General features: G+C 31.2%; 1 protein-coding gene across 4 annotated transcripts in view; it reads left to right on the forward strand.

The window, feature by feature from the left end:
- The window catches only part of Csk (C-terminal Src kinase), a 163881-nt gene extending 138461 nt beyond the window's left edge, over positions 1-25420 (forward strand). For all 4 annotated transcript variants that reach the window (XM_075382513.1, XM_075382517.1, XM_075382514.1 and 1 more), the window contains exons 6-11: positions 1569-1705; positions 9502-9663; positions 13355-13550; positions 17227-17313; positions 19007-19099; positions 24717-25420. In XM_075382513.1, coding sequence (XP_075238628.1) covers positions 1569-1705; positions 9502-9663; positions 13355-13550; positions 17227-17313; positions 19007-19099; positions 24717-24800 — 759 coding nt within the window. In that variant the 3' untranslated portion in view covers positions 24801-25420. The remainder of the gene's footprint in view (positions 1-1568; positions 1706-9501; positions 9664-13354; positions 13551-17226; positions 17314-19006; positions 19100-24716) is intronic.
- The last annotated feature ends 1799 nt before the right edge of the window (positions 25421-27219 follow it).

The following is a 27219-nucleotide window of genomic DNA, read 5'->3' on the forward strand; positions in this document are numbered from 1 at the left end:
CTTTCCCAGCTTACAAACATTTCTTGACTTTGATCAGTGCTCCCTTCCCACTTTTCCTCCTCAGTATACCTGTTTTCTTGCTTTCCAGTGTGTAGTGATGGACCTACGTTTCGTTGCAGGTCATAATATTGTACAAAAATGCCTCTCGTTTCTCAAAACGATTCAGAAGCTGCTGATAGATGTTTTTCATTGAGAAGATGTGGATCCCACCTTGCCAACACGGCTGTATCCAAGAGTATATGACAATATTTGTGTGCACATTCCCAATACTTATACCCACCTCTGATGCAATTTTCAGTGGTGGTATGAGATGTGACAGTGACCTTCTACAAAGTGACAAACTGGCTGAATGTTGTCATCATTGACGCTGGTCCGGCTGAGTGTTGTCATCATTGTTGCTGGTTCATGGATGACGCTTATGAGTTTTGTTGTCCACTGAATCACAACCCACTCAAATACTTGAGTGATGACAGGGTAGCATCTCTGAACTATGCTTGGAGTTGAGTCAAAATTTTAGAGGATTTGCACCTTCATTGATGAGAAATTGGATTATAATTCGTTGCGCAATGGATGGTAGTATATGCTGCTCAGACATTCTGCTACTGACATGGGAACGTACGTGACCTATGGGCGTGGCTGGCTGGTTGCTCCCCTCCACACATATTAAATTAACTACCCGCAATGGCCCTCCACATTCACTGTCTTCTGGTTTATATTTGAATGACCCTTGCATTCTAAAAACTATGCAATTTTCTGATTAAAAATAAATTCAAAACTAGAGCTGGATTTATAAAAAAACAGTAAGATTGGTGTGTAAAATGCTGTTAAACTTTGACAAGAATTAAAAAACTGAAATTCATGTCATCTAGCAACATACAGCAAATTTTTGAATTCTCATATTAATGTTATTGTTCTTGCTGTGTAATTCTTAAAATCTGTCAGTATTTTCCATACTTAAGATAATTTTTTTTTTTTTTTTTGATATTGGGATTATGTTTAGTGATCTTCAACAAGTTAAACTTCTTGAAAATTGAAAGGGAAGAAATTCATATTTCCAGGATCATAAAAAGCTAAAAGACCAGTCTTTATGTTGAGAATGTTCTTAATTCTGATAAATTTCAGAAATTTAAAATAAATCTTTCAGATGTTTCCTATGTTGCTGAGAGCTGTTGTTCAAGATATTATCTTTTAATATTTTATCGGGCACCTTTCTGTTTTTTTTTTTTTTTTTTTTTTTCTACGAAAGGTATTCAGGAAATGATTGTATCACAAGCCAATCTAAAGAAGCTCTTGAACTACACTGTTGTCACAAAGTTACAATGGATAATACTATAGGTAATTTTCAGTATTGGTGAAAAGTGGAAATATAGGTTTTAAAAACCGAGTTATATTTGATCTACTAATCCATGAATTGAGTTAACATCAGTATTTCATTAATAAAACATTTGTTAGAACTGAGAAAAAATCTAACCAGAAATGGAAATGTATTCCTTGTTTTATTTTGAAAAATCTAGTTATATTTATTGTTCTTTGTTTCATTTTGTTAATTGTTGGATTTTTTTCACCAGCTTAGGGAATCTATAGGAAAAGGTGAATTTGGTGATGTTATGTTGGGAATTTTACGCGGGGAGAAAGTTGCTGTTAAAATGTTAAAAGATTCCAGTGAGGCGGCTCAGAAATTTCTTACAGAAGCGTCTCTTATGACGTAAGTGTAGTTTGAATAAAATTAAATTGTAGTTGTAGCCCTGTTTATTTTTATTTAATTGTTAGATTATATTTTATGAATCTTCATTAGGTCGGTAAAGTCATTGCACTTTGTTTTTGTTGTAATTAAAATTTAAGTACAGAAAATAATGAAGTTTTCTATTAAAAAGTTAGATTCTGATTAATAAGTTATAAAAGTAAGAAATCGCACAAGTGGAGTTTCTTTTGTTTGTAGATTTGTATGTGCGCATGCGCACATACAAATCTACAAATGTGCGTGTGTTGTTTAGATTAAATTTTTTATGGTCCATTTTTTCCCTTTGTACGTAAAATTACTATTTATAATAATATTTTTTCAGCCCCTGCAAAGTACACAATTAGAAAATATTCTTACCTTTACATATTAATGTTCATCAAAACATTTTTGGGCCCAAGCCCATCTTCAGTGATATTTTTTATTTTAATAAATTCTACATAGTTTACATTTCCACATTAATTTTAGCTTTTTACATTTTATTTTGAAAAAAAATATTTGTTAATAAAATATAAAACATTTAAAAAATTTCAGAACAAATATTTGTTCAGTCAAGGGAATGAATTAGTATTGCAGTAACTATTAATTTATCAATATCTTATCATTGTTTGCCAACTTAAGTAATTTTAATAAGAATGTCCCTATAAAATTCTGTTTGCAGATTTATAAGACTGAATTTACATTTATATCTATGTATATTCAATTTTTCTAAAATTTCTAATTTTTTATTACTATTTTCATGTTCAATATTTACTTTTTTAATTATTTCTAAACTAGTTTTATTGTGATTATTATTTAATAAACGGTCAGTTACATTTGAGAAATCTATTTTTCTGTTTTTAAATGATCTAAAATGTCCATTAAATCTATCTTTAAAGGACATATTTGTTTTACCAATGTATACCTTTTTGCAGCAGTTGTTGCATTTTATTTTATAAATACCGGAAGAATCATATTTATTTTTTACCTTTTTATTATTATAATATTTTAAATGTTTTATTATGTGTTTATCAGGACTATAATCAGGTTTATATTTATTATTATTATATACATCAATCAAGTTTTCTATAATTTTATTTGTGTAGGAGTATTTTATATAAATATTTCCACTATTTTTATTTTTATTTATTTATGGGTGAGTGATATTTGTGATATTTTGTTGAAAAATCCTGAACTATATTTTTTACATATATATCATCAATTAATGATGCTTTATATCTATTTTTTATACCATTTATTTCATTATACAATTCGTGTTTCATTTTTGTAATTTATCATACTTTTAAAAATATTAATTTTTTGGGACCAAGGATGGTTAGAATTTTTGTTTATAATGATTTCATTTGAGTTAGGTTTTTTATATACTCTAGTTATTATTTGATTATTTTTATTTATTTTAATATTTATGTCTAAATAATTTATTTTTCTGTAACGTTCTATTTAATATCTAAATTTTAATGCTTTATGATATGAATTTAATTTATTTATAATTACTTCATGTTTGTTATTTATAAGTGGTTTGTATATAACTAAAAATTTTATGTATGTGATTTATGTCATAAACTATTCTACTTTCAAATTCCTGCAGATAAATTTCTGATATTACAGCAGATAAGGGAAATCTCATGGTTAAAATATTTTCTTGTATATAACAGGTTCCATCAAATTCATAATAATTTTGTTTACATTCTAATTATTATTACAATACTATTTAAAAATTTTTGGTCTTCACCTGTTTTTATTAATTTGTTTTTTATTATTGAAATTGTATAATCAGTGGGAATACTTGGGTACATATTAGTTATATCAAAGCTAATCATTTTATTTTTATTATTCTTTAATTTATCAATCAATTTGTATCTGTTTTTTATATTATATTTATATTCTAAATTAATCTTTGATCTAATTATAATTACTTAATCAATAATTTTTATAATTATATAACTTGGGGCGGTTGTGTAAATTTAAACAAAGAAGAATTTATTAAAATAAAAAATATAATATTAAGCTGGGCTTGGGCCTGAAAATGGTTTGATGAACATAAAAAAGTAAAGGTAAGAGTGTTATCTAATTCTTTACTTTGCGGAGGCTGAGAAAATATAATATATGTATATATTATTAACTGTTTTCTTAAACATATGCTAAATGTGAATTAAATTGTCAAAAAATTGTGAGTTATGAAGAAAGTGCTGAAAAGAATTGTAAACAAAATTAAAAAAAAAAATTACATAGAAAGTAATAAAAAAATACCCGTACTTCTAAAATTTAAAAAAAAAATGAAAACTATAATGCGACTTCAATGAGAGTTCAAGCTTGCCTTACCTCATAAATCAAATGAAGAGCTTGTCTCATAATTCTTAATATCTCCATCTGGTATGATAAGTTTGGATATTGTACACCAGTGGTCTCCAAACTGGGGTATGCAGAGTGATAATTGGGGGATACGCCAAAGAAGTAGGCTCACGATCACTTGCAAGTATGATCATGTATCACGTGAGTGTGAGGTTCTCTCGTTAGTCACTGTGTCTGTTTACACTAACATCTGGGGAGTTCAACATCATAAATGCACTGGCTTTAAAGCACATGCGCACGAAGACTTCTATGGGAAGCAAAGCACTCTGTCTTTGAAGGGAAGCTACCTCTGAATGTTCAACAAGAAACTGCTACTTTTGTGCACATGCACTAAGTCTGTGCATTTGTGATGTTGAGCTCCCCAGATGCTAGTATCTAGATATTTACTCCCAGCTGTTCAGAGCGCCTTTGTGCAAGTGGCTGGTAGGTCATGTATTGGTATCATCATCGAAAGAATTTTATGACCTTTATGTAACTAATATAGATAGTTCTGTTCTGTGTATTATAATAACTGATTAGTTGATTCTTAAATGCTATTGATTTTAAACCCCCTCTTAAAATTGAAAAACTGTTAAAAATGTTGCCTGCAAGGAATCTGCAGGTTGAAGATTATTCTAATAGTGCTTCTACTGCTGGTACGCAACAAGTTACTGGTAATTGTTCAAGTTCATTAGCAATCATGTCAGTAGATAAAAATATTAACCGTATGGCGTTTACAAAAAAAAAATTATATTAGAAAGTTCAAAATTATCAAGCCGACTACTTAAAATTTGGGTTTGGATCAAATTTAATCACCAATGAATGTCATTCTACATATGTATTATGGTACAAGATGCCTGTCTAATCCTTGTATGAAGCCATCAATGTTAATAAGGCATTTAAAGACATGCTATACGTAAGCTAGTCATTAAAAGAAATTGTTACACTTTATGAATGTTTAGAAACCTCTTTTGAGATTTCTTGCTTGATAGCAAAAGATAAAAAGTCACACACCATTGGCAAAACACTTGTTCTTCCTGCCGCAATAAAAATTGTGAAAATAATACATGTAGAGTGCTACGGAGACAAAATGTATATCAAGTTAGGCATGGCAGCACATGATAACTAAAATCCCCCTCTACAAACCTGCAATAATGTGTTGAAATCATATACTAGTTTGTTTTCAGTAGTAGTTAAAATGGAATTGAGTACGGCTAATATATCACCACAGTTAAAACAGTGTGCAGTGATTGAATTTTTAACAGCAGAAAACTCTCTGATGGCTCTTCGCAAACTGAAGTTTGAGCATTTTCTGCATTTGCCATACTCACTGGATTTGGCTCCATGCGACTTATACTTCTTCCCTCATCTCAAGAGAGATCTCAAAGGTAATCATTACACCACTGATGATGAGGTGAAGGAAGCTGTAGCCACTTGGAGACCACCAGAATTTTTCAGTGACAAAATGCAAAAACTTCTCACACATTGGGAAAAGTGTAACAGTGTAAACTGGGATTATATTGAAAAATAAATACTACATTTTGTAGCTAAGGTATTGTACTTTTATTCATTTTTTATTTCATTCCAATATCTCTTTTCATTCCCCATGCTATGCATATATGAGGTGCGACAATAAAGTAATGAGACTGATTTTTCTTTGCAAGATGTGGCAACCCTGCAGCTTGCGTAGGCACACCATCTTTGACCTTGGTCTATAAGCTACTTAGTCCAAGCGGCACATTGATGTAACTGCTCAGTCGTGAGTTCTGCTGTAATAAGTGAACACATGTGTTTGTGTCTCTCATCACAGAAATGAAACCGCAAAATATTGCGCAACGGTATGCCATTTCTTTTTGCATTAAATTGGGTGAAAACGCGACGAAAACTTATGGTAAGCTTCAGAAGGCTTTTGGAGAGGAGGTTATGTCAAGAGCTCAAGTTTTTCAGCGGCATAAAATTTTTAGTGTAGGCTTAACAAATGTTGAAGATGAAGACCGCAATGGACGACCATCAACCTCACGGACAGATGTCAACTTGACCAGGGTGCGTGAAATCGTACGATCTGATCGAAGATTATCCGTGAAAATGATTGCAGAAGAACTCAACATCAATCGAGAAACTGTTCATCTAATATTAACTGAAGATCTTTGTATGAGAATGATTTGTGCAAAACTGGTCCCCAAAAATCTCGCACAACAACAGCGAGAAACACGGAAAAATGTGGCAGCTGATCTGTTAGAGCAAACGAAAAACAATCCAGATTTGTTGAGCCGTGTTATCACTGGTGATAAAGGTTGGTTTTTTCAATATGATCCAGAGACAAAGTTCGCAATGGTGCTCAAAGGAATCACCCAGACCAAAAAAAGCTCGCATGTCAAAGTGAAATGCATGCTTGTGTGCTTCTTCGATTCCAAGGGAATTGATCATAAAGAGTGGGTGCCTCCTGGACAAACAGTTAACCAATATTTTTACAAAGAAATTTTAGAAAGACTTCGTAAACGAGTTCTGCGTGTCTGTGCCAACATTGCTGATAATTGGATTCTGCATCACCATAATGCGCCATCCCATACTGCTCTGTCAGTACAGAAATTTTTAACCTCAAAACAAATTTCAGTTAACAATTATTCACCAGATATTGCTCCGAGTGACTTTTTACTATTTTCAAGAGTCAAAATGGCGGTCAAGGGACACCATTTTCAAACAACACAAGATGTCCAAAAAGCTGTGTCAAGGATCTTGGAGAATATTACAGAAGATGAGCTCCAGAAATGTTACCATCAATGGCAAAAGCGCTGGAATAAGTATGTACAATCAGAAGGGAACTACTTTGAAGGAGACAACACTAAACATGACTAAAACGGTAAGCAACATTTTTTTTCACATCAGTCTCATTACTTTATTGTCGCACCTCGTATGTGCAAAATTTAACAGCTGAGCCTCGTATGTTACTTAGGTGATATTTTTGAAACAGTAAACATACTCACTTTGACTCTTCAAGGTAAAAGATAACATTTTAACAATGTCTGATAAAGTAACTGTATTTCAAAAGAAAATCGTGATGTGGAGGGAGAATTTAGAGAAGGGATTTTAGAAATGTTCCCATCATTGTTTGATTTTGTTTTTGAAAATAGTAAATGTGGAATAAATTAATTAATTTTTGTAATTTCATACTATTAAAACACAGTTTTAACAGGCCATGAACTCATTTGCTGAAAATGTAAAAATAGATCATCTTTTGATTCCGGCTCAAGAACAGTTAATCTACATGAGAGAAAGAACGTTACAGTCCGAATTTAAAGGAATATCTCTTCATAATTAGTGGATGGGATTGAAAACAGAATATCCAAATTTAGTAAGCACAGCAACAAATGCAATCTTACATTTGGTTCTATATACCTGTATGAAGTAGACTTTTCTGCAATGACAATAATTAAACCTAATACAGAGATAAATTAGAGTTAGAACCAGATCTTTGAATTGCATTAACAGAGAGCATCAAACCAAATTTTTCCGATATTACTAAACAAGTACAATCACATTGCTCACATTAAATTCTAATTCAAAATGTAAATTTGTAATTTAATTTAAATGTATGTATATTGTTTAAAATAAATACATAATCTGATTTTTTGGTGCGCGTGTGTGAACACACACACATATACACATTAGTACATTATACATTGTATATAATATACACATTAGTATATTATATAATGTGGGGTACAACTTATAATTATTTTCATCTTAGGGGTACGTGATCAAAAACATTTGGAGATCGCTGGTGTAATACCTATTGTAAGGTAATTTTTCTGAAGCTTTTAGTTTTTTTTTTTCATGCTGAAAACTTTCTTCCTCTTTAGCACAATATATCTCATATTGGACTTCAAAATGAAATTTCTCATATTTTTTGAGATAAACTATTTATTTTTATGAAGAAAATAACAATTGAACTAACATATTTTAACAGAATTTTTAATTAATTCCATTAACAATTGTCTATTAATAATATTAACACATACATACTGTAAGTGTATGGTTTGTCAAAATGTGCACAGTGGGTTAAAAGAGAATAAAAATTAAATATAAAAATTTCATTAGTAAATGTGTAAGTTTATTAAAAGAAAGGACGTTAATGTATCATTTCCTGTGATATGGTGAGTCACTTTTTGATAGTTACAAAAATCTATACTTGACACTATTTTTGAAAATTACTTCCTTTTATTTATACATATTTATTAAAAATTGATTCATCACTTTTAATTCCTCATAATTCTGTTGTAAAATATATTTTTATAGTGACCAGGGTGCAGAAACGTTCAAGATGCAGCAGAAAATTAGCACCATTTACTCAGATTTATTATTTATCTAAAAGAGATATTTCATTGAAAACTGAAGGATTTGATTAGTTGTAGTAATCCTTTGCATGCAAAAGAAATTGCTAGTTCATTATTAGGTATAAACATGTCCCATTAGTTGCAAGTAGTGCTTGTTGGAAATTCAAATTTGAAGATTATGCCCTAAATACATTCATCAATCGTCAGTTGCAATAGGAAAATCACAGTTAATGAACTGGATATTTTCATGGAAGTGTGCTAATCTTCTCTTGTGTCAGAACTAGCAAAAAAAAATTTGTAATTATAGGCTCTCATACTGATAGAAGAACTCAGCCAGAAGCTTTTTCAAACAGTTCTGATATTTTTGGATTATCAATAGAAGAAAATAATGTCTTTATGGGAGAAAATTATGATCAAAAATGAGAGTAGAGCCCATCACTTTTTAACTAAAATGAAACTGAGTTTACTGAAGTGGAAATATCCTCATTCTTCACCTCTAAGAAGTGGTTTTAGGTTTCATCCGCCAATATTATGATTCTGACTTTTTTTTTTGACAAAGTGTTTTGTATGCTGAATTTGTGTCAAAGGGCTCTTCAGTTAATGCATAATCACATTATGAAATCTTGAAGCGACTGAGAAAGGCAACTAAAGATTGACAACCCTAAAATCTTATAGAAGGCATGAGAAGGACACACCTCATTCAATGTGGGTCAAAAAGGGCTTATAAAAATTCAAGCGTGAGAGAAACACTGACTTTGTGCCATTTGAATTCTATGTATTCAGTTCTATATAAGAGGAGACCCTTGCAAAGTGGCAATATTACTAATAAAGAAGTTCAAAATGTAACATGGGAATGGTTATCAGATATGGGATGGGAATTTTTCTTTAAATGCATAGAAAGACATCTGTTCTGTTAAGAAAAATATTTAAATAATATAGTAAAGAAAAACCATTTATTGTACTTCAGATAAATAAAAAGAGTTTATGTAATATTCCATACAAGTTATTTTTGTATGCTAGTGTAACTAACGTTTGTCCTCCGTGTATAAAATAACTAATAGGTCTTTTTTTTCTGATATTATTTTTCGTGTGTTTTAGGTCATTGAGGCATGAAAATTTAGTACAGCTGTTGGGTCTTGTTTTCAATAACAAGCATATATATCTAGTCACTGAATATATGAGTAAGGGCAGCTTAGTTGATTATTTAAGATCAAGAGGACGGTTGCATGTTACAAAACGAGATCAAATCAACTTTGCTGTGTAAGTTTTTTTATCACCATTTGTTTATATAACTTAATCTGTTCTATATTATTATAGATAAGTAATTATATTTTATTTACATTATCATTTTGTTATATCTGATGAATTATGTTGGTATGAACATTGTAAATGCAACCTCCATGGCAGAGTGATAATATCTCACACCTTTCACATAGATTACTACTGTGATTGAATGCATTCGTTTCAAAATTTGTCTGTTGATAGGAAATTGTAATCGAGTGTCAGTACATTGTTTTTGAACAAAATAGATTATTTTGTATAAACCAGTGTAAAAGTCCAATTTCATTTTGAAGATCCTTTTTGTTTAAAACTCAAAAAGGTGCTTTGGATACTTGTTAAGAGAATTATAGAGAGATCCGCTATACAAAGTCACTTTTAGATTATTTTATTGATAAATGATAAATGTACATCATTGAAGTTTATGTTATCAAATAGCATATGTCAAGGCTGACCAGTTGTTACATCAGAAAGAAACTTTACCCTCTGCACAGATTCCTCAGAGTATATACGAGATAACTATTAAAAAATGAGACTCATGTTTTTATCTCTTAGAGAAAGCAGTGAAAACTGATTGTGAGCTGGCAATGACCTTAGATGTTTCTGAAACTGCATGATAAATAATAACACTAATTGCCGTTTCATATATTGTGAGTCATTGTTTAGTGCAGTTGTGTACCAGAATAAAGCAAAATTTAAAAGTTCAGCAGTTTTTAAGTAAAACTGGATGAAGTACAATCAGAATGTTTTCAAATGCTTATTGAGGTTAACGTGAAAGATGCATATCTTATACATATGAGTTTGAGTGGTACAAAATATTCAGTGAAGGACATTAGTGTGTGAAAGTCGGTGAATGTTCTTGATGACCTTCTTCCACTTAAAGAACCAAAGAAAATTTAGAAAAAATTAGCTAGCTTTTTAGAGAAGAGCACTGACTGTCTGAATGATAGCTGAAGCCATGAATATTGACAAATATACTGAGTGGAAAATTTTGTGTGAGGATCTCAACATTGAAAAACATTTGCGCTGAGGTGGCCCCTAGGGTTCTCACACGAGAAGAAAAAGAATGCTGCAAGGAAATTTGCGCTGACATGCTGTAGCAATTTGATGCCAACCACAATCTTTTTTAAAAAAATTATCACTTTTCACAAAACCCAGATCTCCAGTATAATGAGACAGAACGACAGTCAATGTGCTTGCAAACATATTCATCACAAAGATTGAAAAATGCTTATGCAAGTCCAAGTTCAGTGTTATTTTGTTGAGGTTGTTATAGATCAAAAGGTTTTACATCCCTTTGAAATGATACTGACAGACCTGCTCTTTCTATTTGTAATTTTTGAGTTTCTGATGTGATAGCCCTGGATGCTTAAAGGGTGGTTTAATCTATAAGTTAATAAAAACACCTTTCTTTTTTCTCAGAGTTCATATAAAGTCTTGTGAATTTTACTGCAGATCTTTTTGTTAGAAATATTTTTTATGAGTTCTTTTCACTGATTAGTGCTTTTAACCGTCATTATTTAAATCACTATCTTTTCATGTAATTAATAATTTTTAACATTTTGAGATGATTTAATTAAGTTCATGTGTTTTTTATCTATTTATTTTTTTGAGGCTGGGTTTTGCATATGAATGTGGGTTTGCCTTAATTTTGGTGACTGAAGTTCAATTTCTACCTGTAAGACTGACAGCACATTTTCAGTACATATTACATACTTTTTTTTTTGCTTAGCCTATCACTATAAGGTATTATATCAGAGGATGCATGAGGATGATATATATGAATATAAATGAAGTGTAATCTTGTGCGGTCTCAGGTCGATCGTTCCTGAGATGTGTGTTTAATTGAAACCCAACGTGGATACTGGTTATTCATACAACAGTATCCACAGTATTCTCTGGTGGTTGGGTTTCTACACTTCATTTACATTCATACATATCATCCTCTGACATAATACCTTACAGTGATTCCAAAGGATAAACAAAAAACAAAGTACATACTCCATTACAATTTTTCCATTTCAGATCTCTCTCCTCAATAAAATCATTTAAAATTTTATAAATTTCATTACTGCATAGATAATTTAGAAACACTTAAAATGTCTTCTTTCATGTCACTTTCATAATTTTCAATATGAAGGCTGTTCACCAACTTCAATTTGATACATTTAGGTCAACGACTTTACAACTTTTTAATATACTTGGTATAATGTGATTAGTCCAACTCCACAAATTAAGTGGTTGTCTCAGTTTTGACCTCTCATTTTAAGTGAATTTTTGTCCAGCGAGCCATTTCTTCATGTTTTGGGAAGAGGAGTAATCGCTGGGAACCAAATCTGGCATAGGCATATGGAAGTACTTGAAAGAATAGGTCATGTTGATTTGCAGTGACAACCTGAGATGTGTGTGCAGGTACATTAGAAAGAGAGCACTTTCTTTTATGCCATTGTATGGATATTTAACCTTAATAGCACTCTTTAATTGATCCAATAGTGGAGCATAATTTTCCATGGTGTGGTCGTACCTTTTCCAGGTAGTCTATGAGCCACACATGATGATAACTGTCCGATAGGGACAACTGATATTGTGATGATATATCAAGCGAGAGGTAGTCTATGAGCACCATACCACAAGAATCCCAAAAAACCTGAAGCCATGAATTTAACTGCAGATGGAACCGTATTTGCTTTTTGGCACTCTTTTACCTACTTCCACTTACTGTTTGGATTGGCTTCTCTGACATTTGGTGTTTGGCTTATAATGGTGAATTCATATTTAAACATTCCTATGAAAGTAGTTCAATCAAATTTGTTCTCTGTCAGTTGTTGAGAAATGTGGCATCCATTAAGCAAAATACTTTCTTATATCCAAAATTTCATATAAAATGTAGTGTCAAGATGTTTACAATGCCAGCAAGCTGGCTTACGTAGTCCGTGATCATTTAATATGGGATTGTGGATTTTTGTAACAATTTCATTGTTCTTAGCAGTTTTTGGCTATCCTAGTGTTATCTTGAATGGATTTACAATCACATGTAAACTCAGTAGTCTATTTTTTAACCATCAAAAGTAAAGGGGAAGAATCCTTTAAATATGAATGTCCATCAGGATTAAACCTTTTAAAACAAAGTGCTCTATAAACAGTTTAAGCTTCAATTTCATCCATTTCTCTGAAAATGTTATAACTTGGTTTGGTTTACTTGATTGTCACTAACAATCAACTAAATACATATGACTGAAACTTTGTAGCATGCCATCTAAAGGATTATACTTAACAAATATCATAGTCATTTAGTCATACTTGCGGCATCATTCTAAAAACTTTCCAATGACCCTACCACATTGTATAAATGCTGTTATTCAGAATTCCTGTTTATTGTAACAAACAGACATGTCCTTTCAATTATATCATTTATTTGGGAAATATCTTATGAAAAAATTTTTGCTTTCTAAGTTACTAATTATCTCAATCAGTAGAAAGAATCGTTAATAGAAGAAAGTAGGGAGCAGGAAAAGCTTTCAACTGATAATTCAAGGAAGCAATAAGAGATAATTCAAGGACTTAAGAGATTATCTGATCGTAGATTATAGTAGAAAGCAACTATAAGAAGATGTACTTAATGATAAAACATTAATAAATGCTCATTGATTGTAATTATACATTTTTTTCTTAGTGATACATGTAGTGGCATGGAATATTTGGAGTCAAGAAAGGTAGTGCACAGAGATTTGGCAGCTAGAAATGTTCTTATTGCTGAATCAGGTGTCGCTAAAGTTGCCGATTTTGGTCTTGCACATGATGAAAATTTTACGCTTGATGGTGGTAAGCTGCCGATTAAATGGACTGCCCCTGAGGCATTAAAATTGGGAGTGAGTATAAGTATTTAAGATTTTATTTTTTTATACAATGTACAAGTTTGTATACCTGATTTTATTCACAATAATGTTTTACATGTATTATGTTATAAACCTACCATCCAGATGAAACAACATTATTGGTTCTGTTTATGTGAATGAAAGATTTTTTTAAGTGGTGGTTACTTTTACATCTTGTATATTTTTATTTTTTGCCTTAATCCATTATTATGTAACATTACCAAACTTATCTCCCATAAATAAAATAATAATTTATCATCTAAAATCAATTTTTTTATATTTGAGATATTTTTTATTTTATTGAATTGATTAATAAATAGTTGTTACCAGTATAAAATAATGGCAAGTTAAATACGTGTTACATGTAACATAATGATATTAAAACCATAGTAATTATAAATTAATTGAATTAGAAATAGACCGTTATTAATGTTAAGTAATGTTAAGGTACATTGGTTCACCCTTTTTTGTGGTTGTGATGCATGTAAATTAGCTGAGGTAGAAGAGGTGTCACTTGTAGGGATGAACATCACTTTCATTTCAATGGGCTCAGCGTATTGATAGGAAATTGTATATCTGGTTCAATAAAGAAAGCAACAGAAAAACTCTTCATTTTGCTTATGCAGTTTGACATGCAATTTTTGCTATTCTTTAGAATGGCTCGTGTAATTTTTAGGACTATCTTGAGATTTACATTCTGTCAAAAAAATGCTGGGAATTTGTATTTTAAAAGGGTCGCACTAATGATTATTTAAAAATATTTTTTAAAAATATTTTAAAGTAATATTTTAAAGTACTAATTAAAGTACTTTAAAGTACTATTTAAAGTAATATTTTAAGTACTACCATGGTAGTACTGTACTTAATTGTATGCCGAAAATGAACACAATATGTTTACCAGTTTGTTTACAGCAGTTGGTTGAATTAGTCCACTTCAGTAGTGCATAATGATTTTTACATTGAACAAAGTGTGCCTTTAATTTTAGTGTTGTGAACGGAATTTGATGTGCTGACTTGCTAAAAATGTAAGAAAAGGCTTATGGTGAATTTTTTTTTTGTCTTCAGTCATTTGACTGGTTTGATGCAGCTCTCCAAGATTCCCTATCTAGTGCTAGTCGTTTCATTTCAGTATACCCTCTACATCCTACATCCCTAACAATTTGTTTTAGATATTCCAAACGTGACCTGCCTACACAATTTTTTCCTTCTACCTGTCCTTCTAATATTAAAGCGACTATTCCAGGATGCCTTAGTATGTGGCCTATAAGTCTGTCTCTTCTTTTAACTATATTTTTCCAAATGCTTCTTTCTTCATCTATTTGCCGCAATACCTCTTCAAAATAAAATTAGTTTTATCAAAAATATGTGCTTATGAGTAGTACAGAAGAATGTTCAAGGAGGGCCGAGAGATCATTGAAGACATGCCTCATTTTGTGTGACCTTTGATCTCTTCAACTGATGAAAACATCAATAAAATTGAACGAAATTGTGCATGATAATTGTCATTTCAGCTTAAGAGAGATAGCTTGTGACCTTATCATCTCTCACAAGTCTGTTCATTTGATTTTGGTAGATATTTTAGGCATGAGGCCTAAAATATTTTCTTCAAATTTCTTCAATTTTCTTCAAAAACAGTACCATGAGCAAGTCTGTTTAGACATGCTGAATCATGCCAGTTCTGATCCCACATTCATGGAATGCATCGTAAATGGTGATGAGACATGATGAGACATGAGTTTGACAATCAAACAATTCAACAGTCATCAGAATGGAGTACAAAAAATGAGCTGGATCTGAAAAATTCATGTCAAAGTCGCTCAAAAGTCAAGGTGATGCTCATTGTTTTCTTTGATATTTGTGGTTTGGTGCATCATGAATTCATTCCAGATGGACAGACTGTCAATAAAGAATACTGCTTGGCCGTATTGAAGCATTTGTGTGAGAAATTCTGTCAGAAATGGCCAGATTTGTGGAATAAAGGTTCGTGGATTTTACACGACAATAATGTGCCATCGTATAGAGTGACAATTGTGGCCAAATTTAAGGTGAAAAATGCAATAAATACCATCGATCAACCACTGTATTTACCAGATCGAGCCCTGTGTCAGTTCTGCCTGTTTCCAAAGGTAAAATTGCCACTCCGAGGTACCTGTTTTGATTCGATTGAAGCCGTAAAGAAAAATTCTGGAAGGAGCTGAAGGCCATACCGATAAGCACCTATAAAAAAAGTGTTTTGAAGACTGGAAAAAACACTGGCATATGTGTGTTGAATCAAATGATGCCTACTTTGGAGGCGAAAAAATAAATATCAACAAAATTTTTTAATAATATCAAAAATAATTAAATGTTTTATAAAAAAAGTGTTTTTTAACAATTCCTGGCCCTTTTTTGACAGTGCTGTATATCAAGCGTTTGCAGCCATTAAGATTTTGGGGCTTAACATTCTTAGAATATTTATTAAAATAGATTAAATCAAATTTAGTTATATATTTAATAAATGCTGTTTATTAAAATAATAATAAATGTTGGTAGTAAATAATTAAGTTTAAAATAATTGAATAATGTTGAAAGAAATCATATCAAAATAGTTCTGTGATTGTAATGAAAAGTTACCATTCTAGTATTGCCAAATTCATATAATCAGCGACCAACCATTCGCACGACCATTGATGTTTCACTTGGCTTGCCATATAATATTACTTTTCAAGAAATGTTAAAATTTTACTTTTTAAATTTTTTTCAATTTTTTAAAAAAAATATGGACAATTATGAAGTTGCATATAAATTTAGAAATTAATTGGAAAATATTTCTTGATATCCATTTGCAGGAGGAACAATAATTGCATGTGTGAATTCTTTTAAAATATTGATAGGAATTGCAGTATGATGTTTACTTTTTAAAATGTCATCTGTAAAATATAAGTTGTAACGTCCTGGATGACAATGGGGAAAAAAACAATTTATCAATGAAACCTTTCATGATAAATGGCTTTATTTAAGTTACTGGAAAAGAATTTATTAAATTAATTGCTACAAGAATGTGGATGAGATGTACTAAAAACTGACTATAGTTACAAATAGTTTTTTGTATTAAAGAAAGGAGGAAAGCCAAATTGTATCAAAACTTTGAAACTTTGAATTCTACAAGAAATCTGGAAGAAATAGAAATTCCAGCCAATTGGAAAACATCTCTAATACATCTGCTGTACAAAAAAAGGTTATAAAAACAGACTCAAATAACAAGGGCTGTTATGAACAACTCTTGTAGGTTTCATTATGCTCAAGATATATAATTGCAGTGTAGTGAAATGCAATTCAGGCTGTAACAGCTCAAATAGGGTATGAATATGCTGTGAATAAATATTTCAAAATTTGATGGCTAGTTAGTTGGTTTTCGTGATGCATTTTTTTTTCATCAACTTAAAAAACAAAAAAGGGTCAAAGAAAAAAAAACTTTAACATAAACTGTTTGCCATTAATCTTTCCGTTATAAAATTTTGGTAACATTTTCTGTAAGTCGATTATAAAGCCAGAGTAACTCCATTCAGGATTAAATCATTTGACTTTTAAATCTTTAAAAGTCTTTATTATCTTCTTTATTGTTATTATTGCTGATTAATTTAATTTTTTTTTTTTTGGTGATTATTCAGTCATTAACTTTTTTTTACAGAAATTTTCTAATAAATCAGACATGTGGAGTTTTGGAATTCTCCTGTGGGAGATATACTCATTTGGAAGAGTGCCTTATCCTAGAATTGTAAGTATAACATACTATGTTTTTTATGGTAAATAATAATTATTGTTTAAATGATAGTTTTTTTATTGTTTAATTATTGTATAAATGTTATGCCGAAATATCCAAATATACAACATTAAGCCACAATAACATAACAGACATAACTAAATATTAAATTAAGTAAAACCTATTCTTTAACAGACTCTATATCAACATATTGTGAAATTTAAATTATTTGCAAACAGAAAAAAAATAGAACATTACTTTTTTCTAATTGGAAAAACTGACATATTTCTATTTTTTTGGTGGCTGCTCAGTTATAAGGGCACTTAGCTTAGTGCCACCTATTCTCCAGGCTTAACAACATTCTTTTCAAAATTTCTTGTTTTTCTGAGATAATCTGTATAAAAAATAACTGATTCAATTTAAACAAATTAGGATACGTTTCATCCAGGTATATTATACATATTTTTTTTGTGTTCTTGAATCAATCCGTATATATTGTTTAACGTGTTTATTTTTATTTGTAAAATGATGGAAATTATAAAATTATAATTCATGAAATTGGATTCATTAATGATGGGCAGTCCTGAACTTAGTGTCCTTTGTTTAGTTTTGTATTTTTAGAACTGTGAAGTTTCTTAAGAATTCTTTTTGGGGTTTTTTATACATATATCTACATTTCTTTATTTTACGCCTATGGTAGAATGCAAATTAATTCTAACTTTTTATTTATGTTATCTAATAAAAAATATTTATGTTAATTAAAAATAAAGTCATACCTGTACAATTTGTAAATATCTAGTATTTAATATGTCCTCCTTTATTCTTATTCATTTCATGTACATGATTTGGGATCAATTCAGCCAGTGTATTACATATTTTTTTTAATATCGTGAAACCATACCAGTATTAATAAGCTGAATTTTTATGGTACAATTCATTTTTGTTAGTCATTTTTTGACTATTGTCTAAAGATTTTCAATTGGGTTTAAATCTGCACATTTGCCTTTTTTTTTGTTGTTAAAAGCTGCTTTTAGCTGACAGACAAGCTTTTCATCCAGCTGCAAGAAGTCGGTGTCTTAACAGGTGTCACTTGTAAAGCTCTCTTCTACTGGCTGCCAATTCATAATTTAAGTCCATAGCAAATAATTTTGGATCAAGTTAACTTTTTCCCACAATAAAATATCCTGTGTTGGTGTAGTTTTTCTTTCATGGCCAGATTTGCCTTTGTTTTGAGTTAAAAAGGAACCAGGTTTTAAAAAATTTTTTTAAAATACCTTTCATTCACTGCATCTTTAGCATTGAATTAGCAAAACAGCCTGCATCAGTACTTTTATGCATAAAGGTTAATAATATTTTGATAACATAAATCATCCACTGTTACTAAACAAAGTAAAATTTGACAGCATTAAGTATTATTGTATTACTGTTTTACCAGCCATACTCAGAAAACAGGTGAAAAGATTTTAAATAAGTCTAATATAACCTATATAAGCCTTCTAACATATTTTATAACTAGAGTGCATCATACTGTTTTGGATCCAGCTCTTTTTTTTATATTTATAAACAATTTTGCTCCAATCACATTAAGCAAAATTTGGTAATACTTGTGTCTTATTGAATGAGGATAAGCTAATTGAATATTAGAAAACATTTATACTACTGACGATCCAAAACAAAAATTGTAAAATTATCATGTTGTTTGTTATAGCCTCTTGCTGATGTCGTTAAACATGTCGAGAAAGGGTACAAAATGGAAGCTCCTGAGGGATGTTTGCCTGAAGTTTATGAAATAATGAGACAGGTAAATTAATTTGTTGTTATAGTTTAACGTTAATTTTAAGAGTTATATATATTCAAATTAACTGCAAAAACTTAATATAACATAATTTTCATTGGAATTTCGAAGAAAGTGTAGAGCAATACAAAATGTTTAATGAACATTGAAAAAAAAAAAAGATAAAAATGCCAAAAAAACCTTAAGAAGGTAGAGAGGTCTTCATTGTCTCTTATTTCACAAACTTTGTTTCCATCAATGCTATTTAATATGCAGCATTTCTTGAATCCCTTCCCAACCACATTATTTGGAGCAAAGTCCCATGCAGCCAAAATCCAGTCGCATGTGGATTGAAGTTGTAGTTCATGTAAGGGTTTCATGAATTTTAGTTGCCATCCATTGTGAATAAAAATATTCAAAATGATCTTTAAAGGGCCAGTTAATTCAAACATCAAGGCAGAATAAAGATGTCAAACCCTTTGCTGGTAACTGTTTTTATTGTTAAAGGACAGGTGGTGTAATATATGTAGGAACTTCTTTACGATGGCTAATGCCCTCAGTGTAATGTGATTTGTCCAACTCTACAAGGTAAGTGATTGTCTCACCTTCGACCTAATCATTTAAAGTGAATCTTCATCCACCAAGCTTTTTCTTCAAGTTTGGGAAGAGAAAGCAATCTTTTGGAGCCAACACATCATATATGGAAGCTCTATGGCACTTTATCCTGTGAAAGAATACTTTATTTTTGGCCAGATGTAGACATTTAGCCTGAATAGCAAATTTCAGTTAGTCTAGCAATGAAGCGGAGAACTCCCTGGTCGTAATCCTGCCTTTTTTCAGTTAGTTTGAGCACCACACCAAGAGAATCTCAAAAAATTATAGCATGACGTTTTCTACAATTAGAACCATTTTTGCTTTCTGGTGTGTTTCACTTACTGTCTGGTCTCTGGCATGTAATAGTGTATCTATGTTTCATCTATTATTATAAAACATCAAGGAGACTCGGTTGAATCACCACTTTGAATGGATGTAAACATGTTTAAATTCAGCAACCCAGTTTTTTCGCCTTTGTTCAAAAACAAAGGGGAAGAATCCTTTTAAGTGAAATCAACTCGGTTTGCATACCCTTAAGATTAAACCTTTTAAAACAAACTAGTTTGTTTTAAAAACTCAAAACTTCATTTTAATCCATTTTTCAGAAAATATCAAAACTTATTTGCCTTACTTGACCACCATAAACAACCATCTAAACTCGCGTGCATTTAGAGGAATATCTGCAGTATACCATCTAAAGAATTATACTTGAAAATTTCTTAGTCATTTGGTTATACAGGGAGCGGCAGAAATAACTCCCCAGTTTGAAGGGCTAATAAAAAAATACGTAATAGATTTTAGTCAAACTTTTATTATACGATAATAAGAATTATCATTGCCATTTATTGTATATCTAAATGATTAAAGTTTCAGTTACTTAAAAATATCATTTAAATGGCGACCGTCATTGTCTATACACGACTGAAGCCTCACTCGGAAATTGTGTATTACTCTCGTCGTCATCTCTTGTGGAATTTCCGCAATTTCATGTCGGATAGCAGCTTTGAGTTTGTCGGTTGTCCTCGGTTTGTTTTGGTAGACTTTACTCTTTAAGTAGCCCCATAGAAAGAAGTCACAAGCAGCACATACTTGATCGTTTACTGTTCTCAATTCTTGGAAGGATGTCGGTTCACATACGTTGATTAACAGTAATAGCAAGTGAAAGCATTCTGCATTGTTTGGGTGAACTGTGTACAGACAGCCTAACGCGTCGGTCAAGAAGATGGCCATCAACTACTTTACCTTGTTTGGGACGTTGAAACTTTTTTGCTGATGCATTGCATGTGTAGTATGTTGGCACTTCCAGAGTAAAGTAGTGTCCTCGCAAACATATCCCTGTACAATGAGAAAAATGCAATTAACGTTGGTGGTGGTGGTGGTGGTGGTGGTGACAATGCTTGCACATGCATTTTCTTTTGTGAAGTACTTGTGTTGTCCATTTTCAAGGTGCACTGCCAAACGAACAACTGTTGGATGTCATTCATGGATTGGAAGTAATGAAATGCGCCCTATTTCTTCATTGCTACTAATGTAGCATCCCAGTTCATATTGGTCAATTTCATTGATAGATGCAGTTGCATTTCCTACTCCAAAAACTGCTATATCGCTTTATTTGTTGACATATTTTCAAATGTACTTGATCGATTTCACCAAATTGCAATACTCAACATTGGTATGTGCTTTGTATGTTTTCAAGAGTAATGGCGAATACGGTACACCCAACGATTACAGACTTCAACATCATTGTTTTGTCCTTTTAAAGTGATGGATTTGCCACCATCCGTAGTTGATTGTCGACGATAGAGTGGATATCTCCGTCATTGCCAGTGATAGTTTCAGCAAGTAAGTCTCTTGGGTATAGTTTCATGCATTTCCCATCAGACATCTATGGTGAACTGTTGAGTAAGCCACGTGGACCATGAATCATGTTTTTGGTGACGACTTCAAATAAGTTGTGATCAATGTTAAAATCTGGTATTGCTGTTGAAATGGCTTCATCAATGTGATCTGGTGTGATTTTTTTGATCAATCAAATCAAAATGTGTGCATATGGCATTCCTCTTTTTTGCCATTCAATGGAATAGATCCATCAGCATGTCTCTCCAAAAATATGATGCTTAAAAATTAAGTCCATTAAAGACTTCAATTTTTGTTTGAACACAAGTGCGGAAATATCATGACAATCCAGTGGTGATTGTTCAGTTAACAGAAGTTCTTTTATTTCATCTCACATAGGATTGCATGTGAATGTAATAAATTTGGCCAGCCGTATGCACAAATATACATCATTGCATCATGTGCGTATTCATACATGTGCCGTGGACTACCTGTAAATATGGCTGATAGTATGACCATTTTTCCCAATTCATTGGGATTCACATTGCCATTATTAAAATTGCATCATGTAAATGAATGTAATCTTTGGAACGCAACTTGGTTTAATGTAATCAAATGTAGAGGAGTCACTTGGTTTTGATTTTCGCATGCATATTGACAATGTATTGATGGAATAATTGTTGACATTTCAAGATATGATTTTCAGCATTTTCACAAATCATCAATCTGTAGGAGTAGAGTGATTTATGGTACTAACTTTCGTTTCCTCATCTGTTTGTGGATTTCTCAGTTTGATGTTGAAATGATATCCATCTTCTCCTTGCCAAAATAAAATTGGATATTGTAATGTGTCATATGAGCGATGAGTTTCGGAGACTTGCTGAATATCACCATTTCTGCAATGAAGAATCATATCACAAGAGTTAAATTTTTCGCCAACTATAACGATCGCTGTTTCATCAATCGTTGGTGCACTGTATCGTCTTTTTTGTTGGCTGACAGGTGTTTTGTCTGCTCTAACTAAAACTTTGTAGTTATCAGGTAGTATTTCTTCAAGGGCAATTTTGAACAATCAAATTAATTGGTTGCGTTGATCAAATAAAGTTTATAATGCGGCGACAATTTCTTGTTTAGTGTCCATGTTGAATCAACAATGTTGATCGATTTGTTCATCTGTGTTTCACATGAAATAAATTTGTAATCTGCATTAAGCAGTGTTAGTAGTGATCCTGCACTATGATAAATTTGCCCTTGCACATTGAATGTTGTTATGTAATTCTCGCGCACGATATTTGTTGCACCGAATGATGTCATTTGGAAACATGAATTGTACTTGTGTACGTTTGCCAAAAAATGTTTTCCAATGCCAAAAATTCGGGCAATTTCGCTTTTCCACCCGTGCAGCACATTCCTGATGTTTCATTATTAAATTTGAGGGCAATGCATACACACGTAATTATCCATTTTTCCAATAAACACGCTTGGATGAGACTGTAATTATAATTAGCATTGTAATGGAATGCACTAAGATTTAAATCAGCGTGCAGTGTTTGTCTGGATTGAGCAGTGCGTACGCAAACTGTTTCTACTCTTTCTTCCTGTTGCTCATCTGTTTCAGACGAATGGGCTTCAGCAGTGCATACTCTATCGGTTTCCAGTCTTGGTTTCCTTTGCTCATCTGTTTCAGACAAACAGGCTTGAGCAGTGTGTACTCGAATGGTGGCCAGTGTTGTTTCCTGTTGCTCATCTGTTTGTGAAGCTCATAATGCCTTTTCCTTTTGTGCTTGAGGTGTAGATCGACCAATCGCTTGTAGTTTGGGTGGCATAATTGTTTCACAGTGAAAGTAATGCTTTGTGACTACTACAACCGTACACAAATTTGTTAAACACTTTTATTTTTTACACTTTATTCACTAAAAATGTTATTCACTTTTTAGTATCTTTGATCTTGTAATTCATATATGAAACATTTATTGCATTAATTAATTATATATTCATAATAAGCACATGTAGAGTCTTTGAAGGATGGAGCAAAGCTGACCCAAAATAGCGCATTAAATATATTTAATAATAAGAGTAATAAAAAAAGTGAGAATTTATAAAGAGTAACAAAAAAAGTGAGAACTTTTATTTTAATATTTAAAAGTCCTCCTTTTAATAAAAAAGGAGCAAATGAAACCTGAATCTTGACTCTTTTTCTGACCACTTAATGTACAAATTTGTCAAACACTTTATTTATTTTTTACACTTTATTCACTAATGCACTTTTACATTCCTTTTTCTGACTAAAGGAAAGTGTCAGAACTTAGATATTTTTGCCTGTGAGATCTTAAGGTTTTTTCTTTTTGCTTAGGTACTTTTTTGTTTAAGAGATCTTTCGAATTTAAAAAACTTTTAATTTTGTAATATGTATCTTGTCTGCACAGGTAATCTTTTATCTTCTATATATAAATATATAAAGAAAAAAATCTGTATCTTTGTTTGTTTTGTAAGTATCCAAATCGGACCAAAAATGCAATCTTTCAAAATATCACGACCCCAGCACCACCTTGTGGGTCCAAACTAATTCAGAAACCATCGCAGGCATACGCACAAGTCACCAAAGTTTCATCGCAATTGGATGAATGTGATGATATTTCTCTATTTTATTTTTTCCCTTTTTCCCCGTTCTCTCTTCTCGAATGTAAATTGGTCCAGTAGTTTTTCAGTCTATAGCAGACGCACATACAAACATTGCCCCTTTTTTTATATATATATATAAAGGCAAATTTTTTCTTGTGTGTGTATATATATATATATATATATATATATATATATATATACACACAAGAAAAAAGTGTATATTTGTTTGTTCGATTTGGGCAGTCATTTTTTCACCCACTTAGAAAACTGTTAGAAAACTGTTTGGCAGTATTCACCACTATATATTTCTTGGTAAATATGTCAACCATTCATTGTATTCAGAACAGCTGGGTATTGATTCTATTATCAATTTGATAAATGTTTTGATCAAAACAGCCTAAGTGTGTCAGAAGCCTAAGGTGGATGCTATCATTTTACTCTTTAACATAGATGCAACTTAAGTGAGTCACCTAGGAAGAGTGAATAAACTGCTGCTATAGTTATAATTATGAATGAATTAGCTTTTGAAATTTGAAAATTAATACTGAAAATTTTGATGATTAAAACTGTAAATGAATTATTCTGATTTCAGGCGTGGGATTTGCAGCCCGAAAAGAGGCCAAATTTTAAGGACGTTAAAGCTAAATTGGTACAATTAAAGATGTCGACAGTGTGACATACCTTACTTTTTCAATATTAGATAATATGATGTCATCCATTAGTTAGTGTTTTAACAACGTGACATGGACAATATGTACTATAAAAATTGTACTTATGCGCGTTGAAAACGTTTGTCTGACATGTGTAAACGTATGAGTATGTATGTGTGTGTGTATGTAGGTACATCTGCAGATATATAGTGCATGTGTGTATGAAAAATAATGTGATATGATTATAAGCTGATATAAATGCTGTTACAATTTGGTATATGCTCTATGGTTGTAATGGTTTCGGTGGACTGATTTGTAATTTGAAAATTTCCATGGTGGATAAAACTGAACATTTGTCGACGTTTAAAAAATTGTTTTTATTCTATTCATGTTTTTACATTAAAACTTATTTTAAACTTCATTAAATTATATTTTAATTTTTTGTTTATAAAATATTCATTAAATTTTTAAAAGATGTTATTTATCATTTGTAACGATTAATTTCTTTTTGTTTGTTTGTTTTCAAGTTTATATGTATAGTATAATATATTTTTCGTAAATCTGTAATATTGTATTTTTAATATATGAAAATTTTGTTTTTAATATTTAAAATATTAAATTATCACATATTATTTACAGTTTAAAATGTTATACAGAAGTCCTGTTTTTCTATAATTTCATTTTCCTTTATATTTAAAAAGGTTTGTAGAAATATAGAAAGAAGAGTGTTTGATAAGTGGATACATGAGTGTGTGGTATATTGTTGAGGTCATTTTAACTTTCCACATATCTGCAAGCAGCAAATGCCAAGTTTCAATCAGATACATTCAGAATTGTTTTCGGCAGTCATTTGAGTTTATTGGTTATTATGACTCAGTGAAAAGTAAATGAAAGAGAATTTCAAATGGTGATCAAAGATTATTTTTTGAAAGACAAAACTATACAGGAAACTAAAGCCAGGCTGGTTGAATAATATTGTGAGTGAGCGCCATCTGTTAGAACAGTTTGCAAATGATTAGTTATTTTTGAGCATTCATATGAGTACAAACAATGCTGAATATTCTGGTTTTCTGGAAGGCTTGTGCATGTTACAACCACATTATGCACATTGAAAATATCCATAATATGGTGATGGAGAATAGAAGATATAAAAGTGCTTAAGATTGCTAAGATGATAAGCATTTTCTCAAATGAACGAGTGCATTAATTTTTACATGAATATTACATTGTGAGAATTGTTAGCAACATGGGTGCTACATTTCCTCACAGTCTACAAAAACATGAACAAGTAAAAATTTGTAAGCGCAGTTTAGGGCTGTTTCAATGTAGTAGAGGAAATTTTACACTATTTCAAAAAAGTTGATGAAGCGTAGATACATATATATTACTGACCTGAAACCAAGAAACAGTTGATTGCACTGTTTTAGAAAACTTGTTCCAAAGGAGATGAAAACAGTTCATCATGAGGAGGTAAAATTATGATTGGACAATATTATATATGTTTGGTGGGTGGTCTAAGTAAAGAAAACATGACCACATTATATGGAAAAGAAAAGGTTCCGTTTCATTGAGACAATGTATCAGCACACTCTTCTGCAATTACAACCACAAAATTGTTTAAATTATGATACAAAATTCTTCAGCATGGCTCCCTCCTCACCAGACTGCACCTTAGAGTATTATCTTTTCAAAGAGTATTTTCCAAATATGAAGAAATGGCTCGCTGGAAAAGATTTACATAAAATAATGAAATTATTGCCAAAATATTTGGCTCTTTTTTGAAGATGAATAAATTGTACTATGAGGATGAGTTGAAAAAATTTAATATCATTGGAAAATAACCTTTTTTTTATAGAAATTTTGCCTTTCTTGTTAATGCAACTTAACAAGCTTGAATATCTGATTATTTAATTGTTCTTAGAGCTGCATTATTTATTCAGCCCCTATTAGTAATTTTAACCCTCATTAATATTAATTTTAATTAATTAATTATTTTAATCCCTATTAGTAGTTTAGGAACTGGTTTTTTTGGTTCATAAATGGATTTTTAAGATGACTTTTAAAATTTTTATTTTGCTGGTGAGTGACTTAATAAGGCATCGGAGTGTGGTTTTACATGTTACCAATTAAGCCATCAGTTTCCTTTTTTTCATTGCATTGTAACATCACCATATTATAATAATAAATTAACCGCTCATATAAAAGCGTTGTCTAAAATAAAACAATAGTAAATTTGGTTGGATAATACATGGGAATGTGGTTGTGGGATTAGCTTCTCAATTCTCTGAATGAGAACCATTCTTAATAATAATAAGATTATACTTCAGTTCTTATAAAAAATCTGTAGTTTTTTTTTTGTAAATGATTCTTTAATATAATTATTGCCATTGAATTCCATAGTGGCAGGGTATATCTCTGCATTTTGACTAGAAGATTCTGGGTTTG

The sequence above is a fragment of the Lycorma delicatula genome, chromosome 1, assembly GCF_047948215.1.
Source record: "Lycorma delicatula isolate Av1 chromosome 1, ASM4794821v1, whole genome shotgun sequence".
Taxonomy (NCBI): domain Eukaryota; kingdom Metazoa; phylum Arthropoda; class Insecta; order Hemiptera; family Fulgoridae; genus Lycorma; species Lycorma delicatula.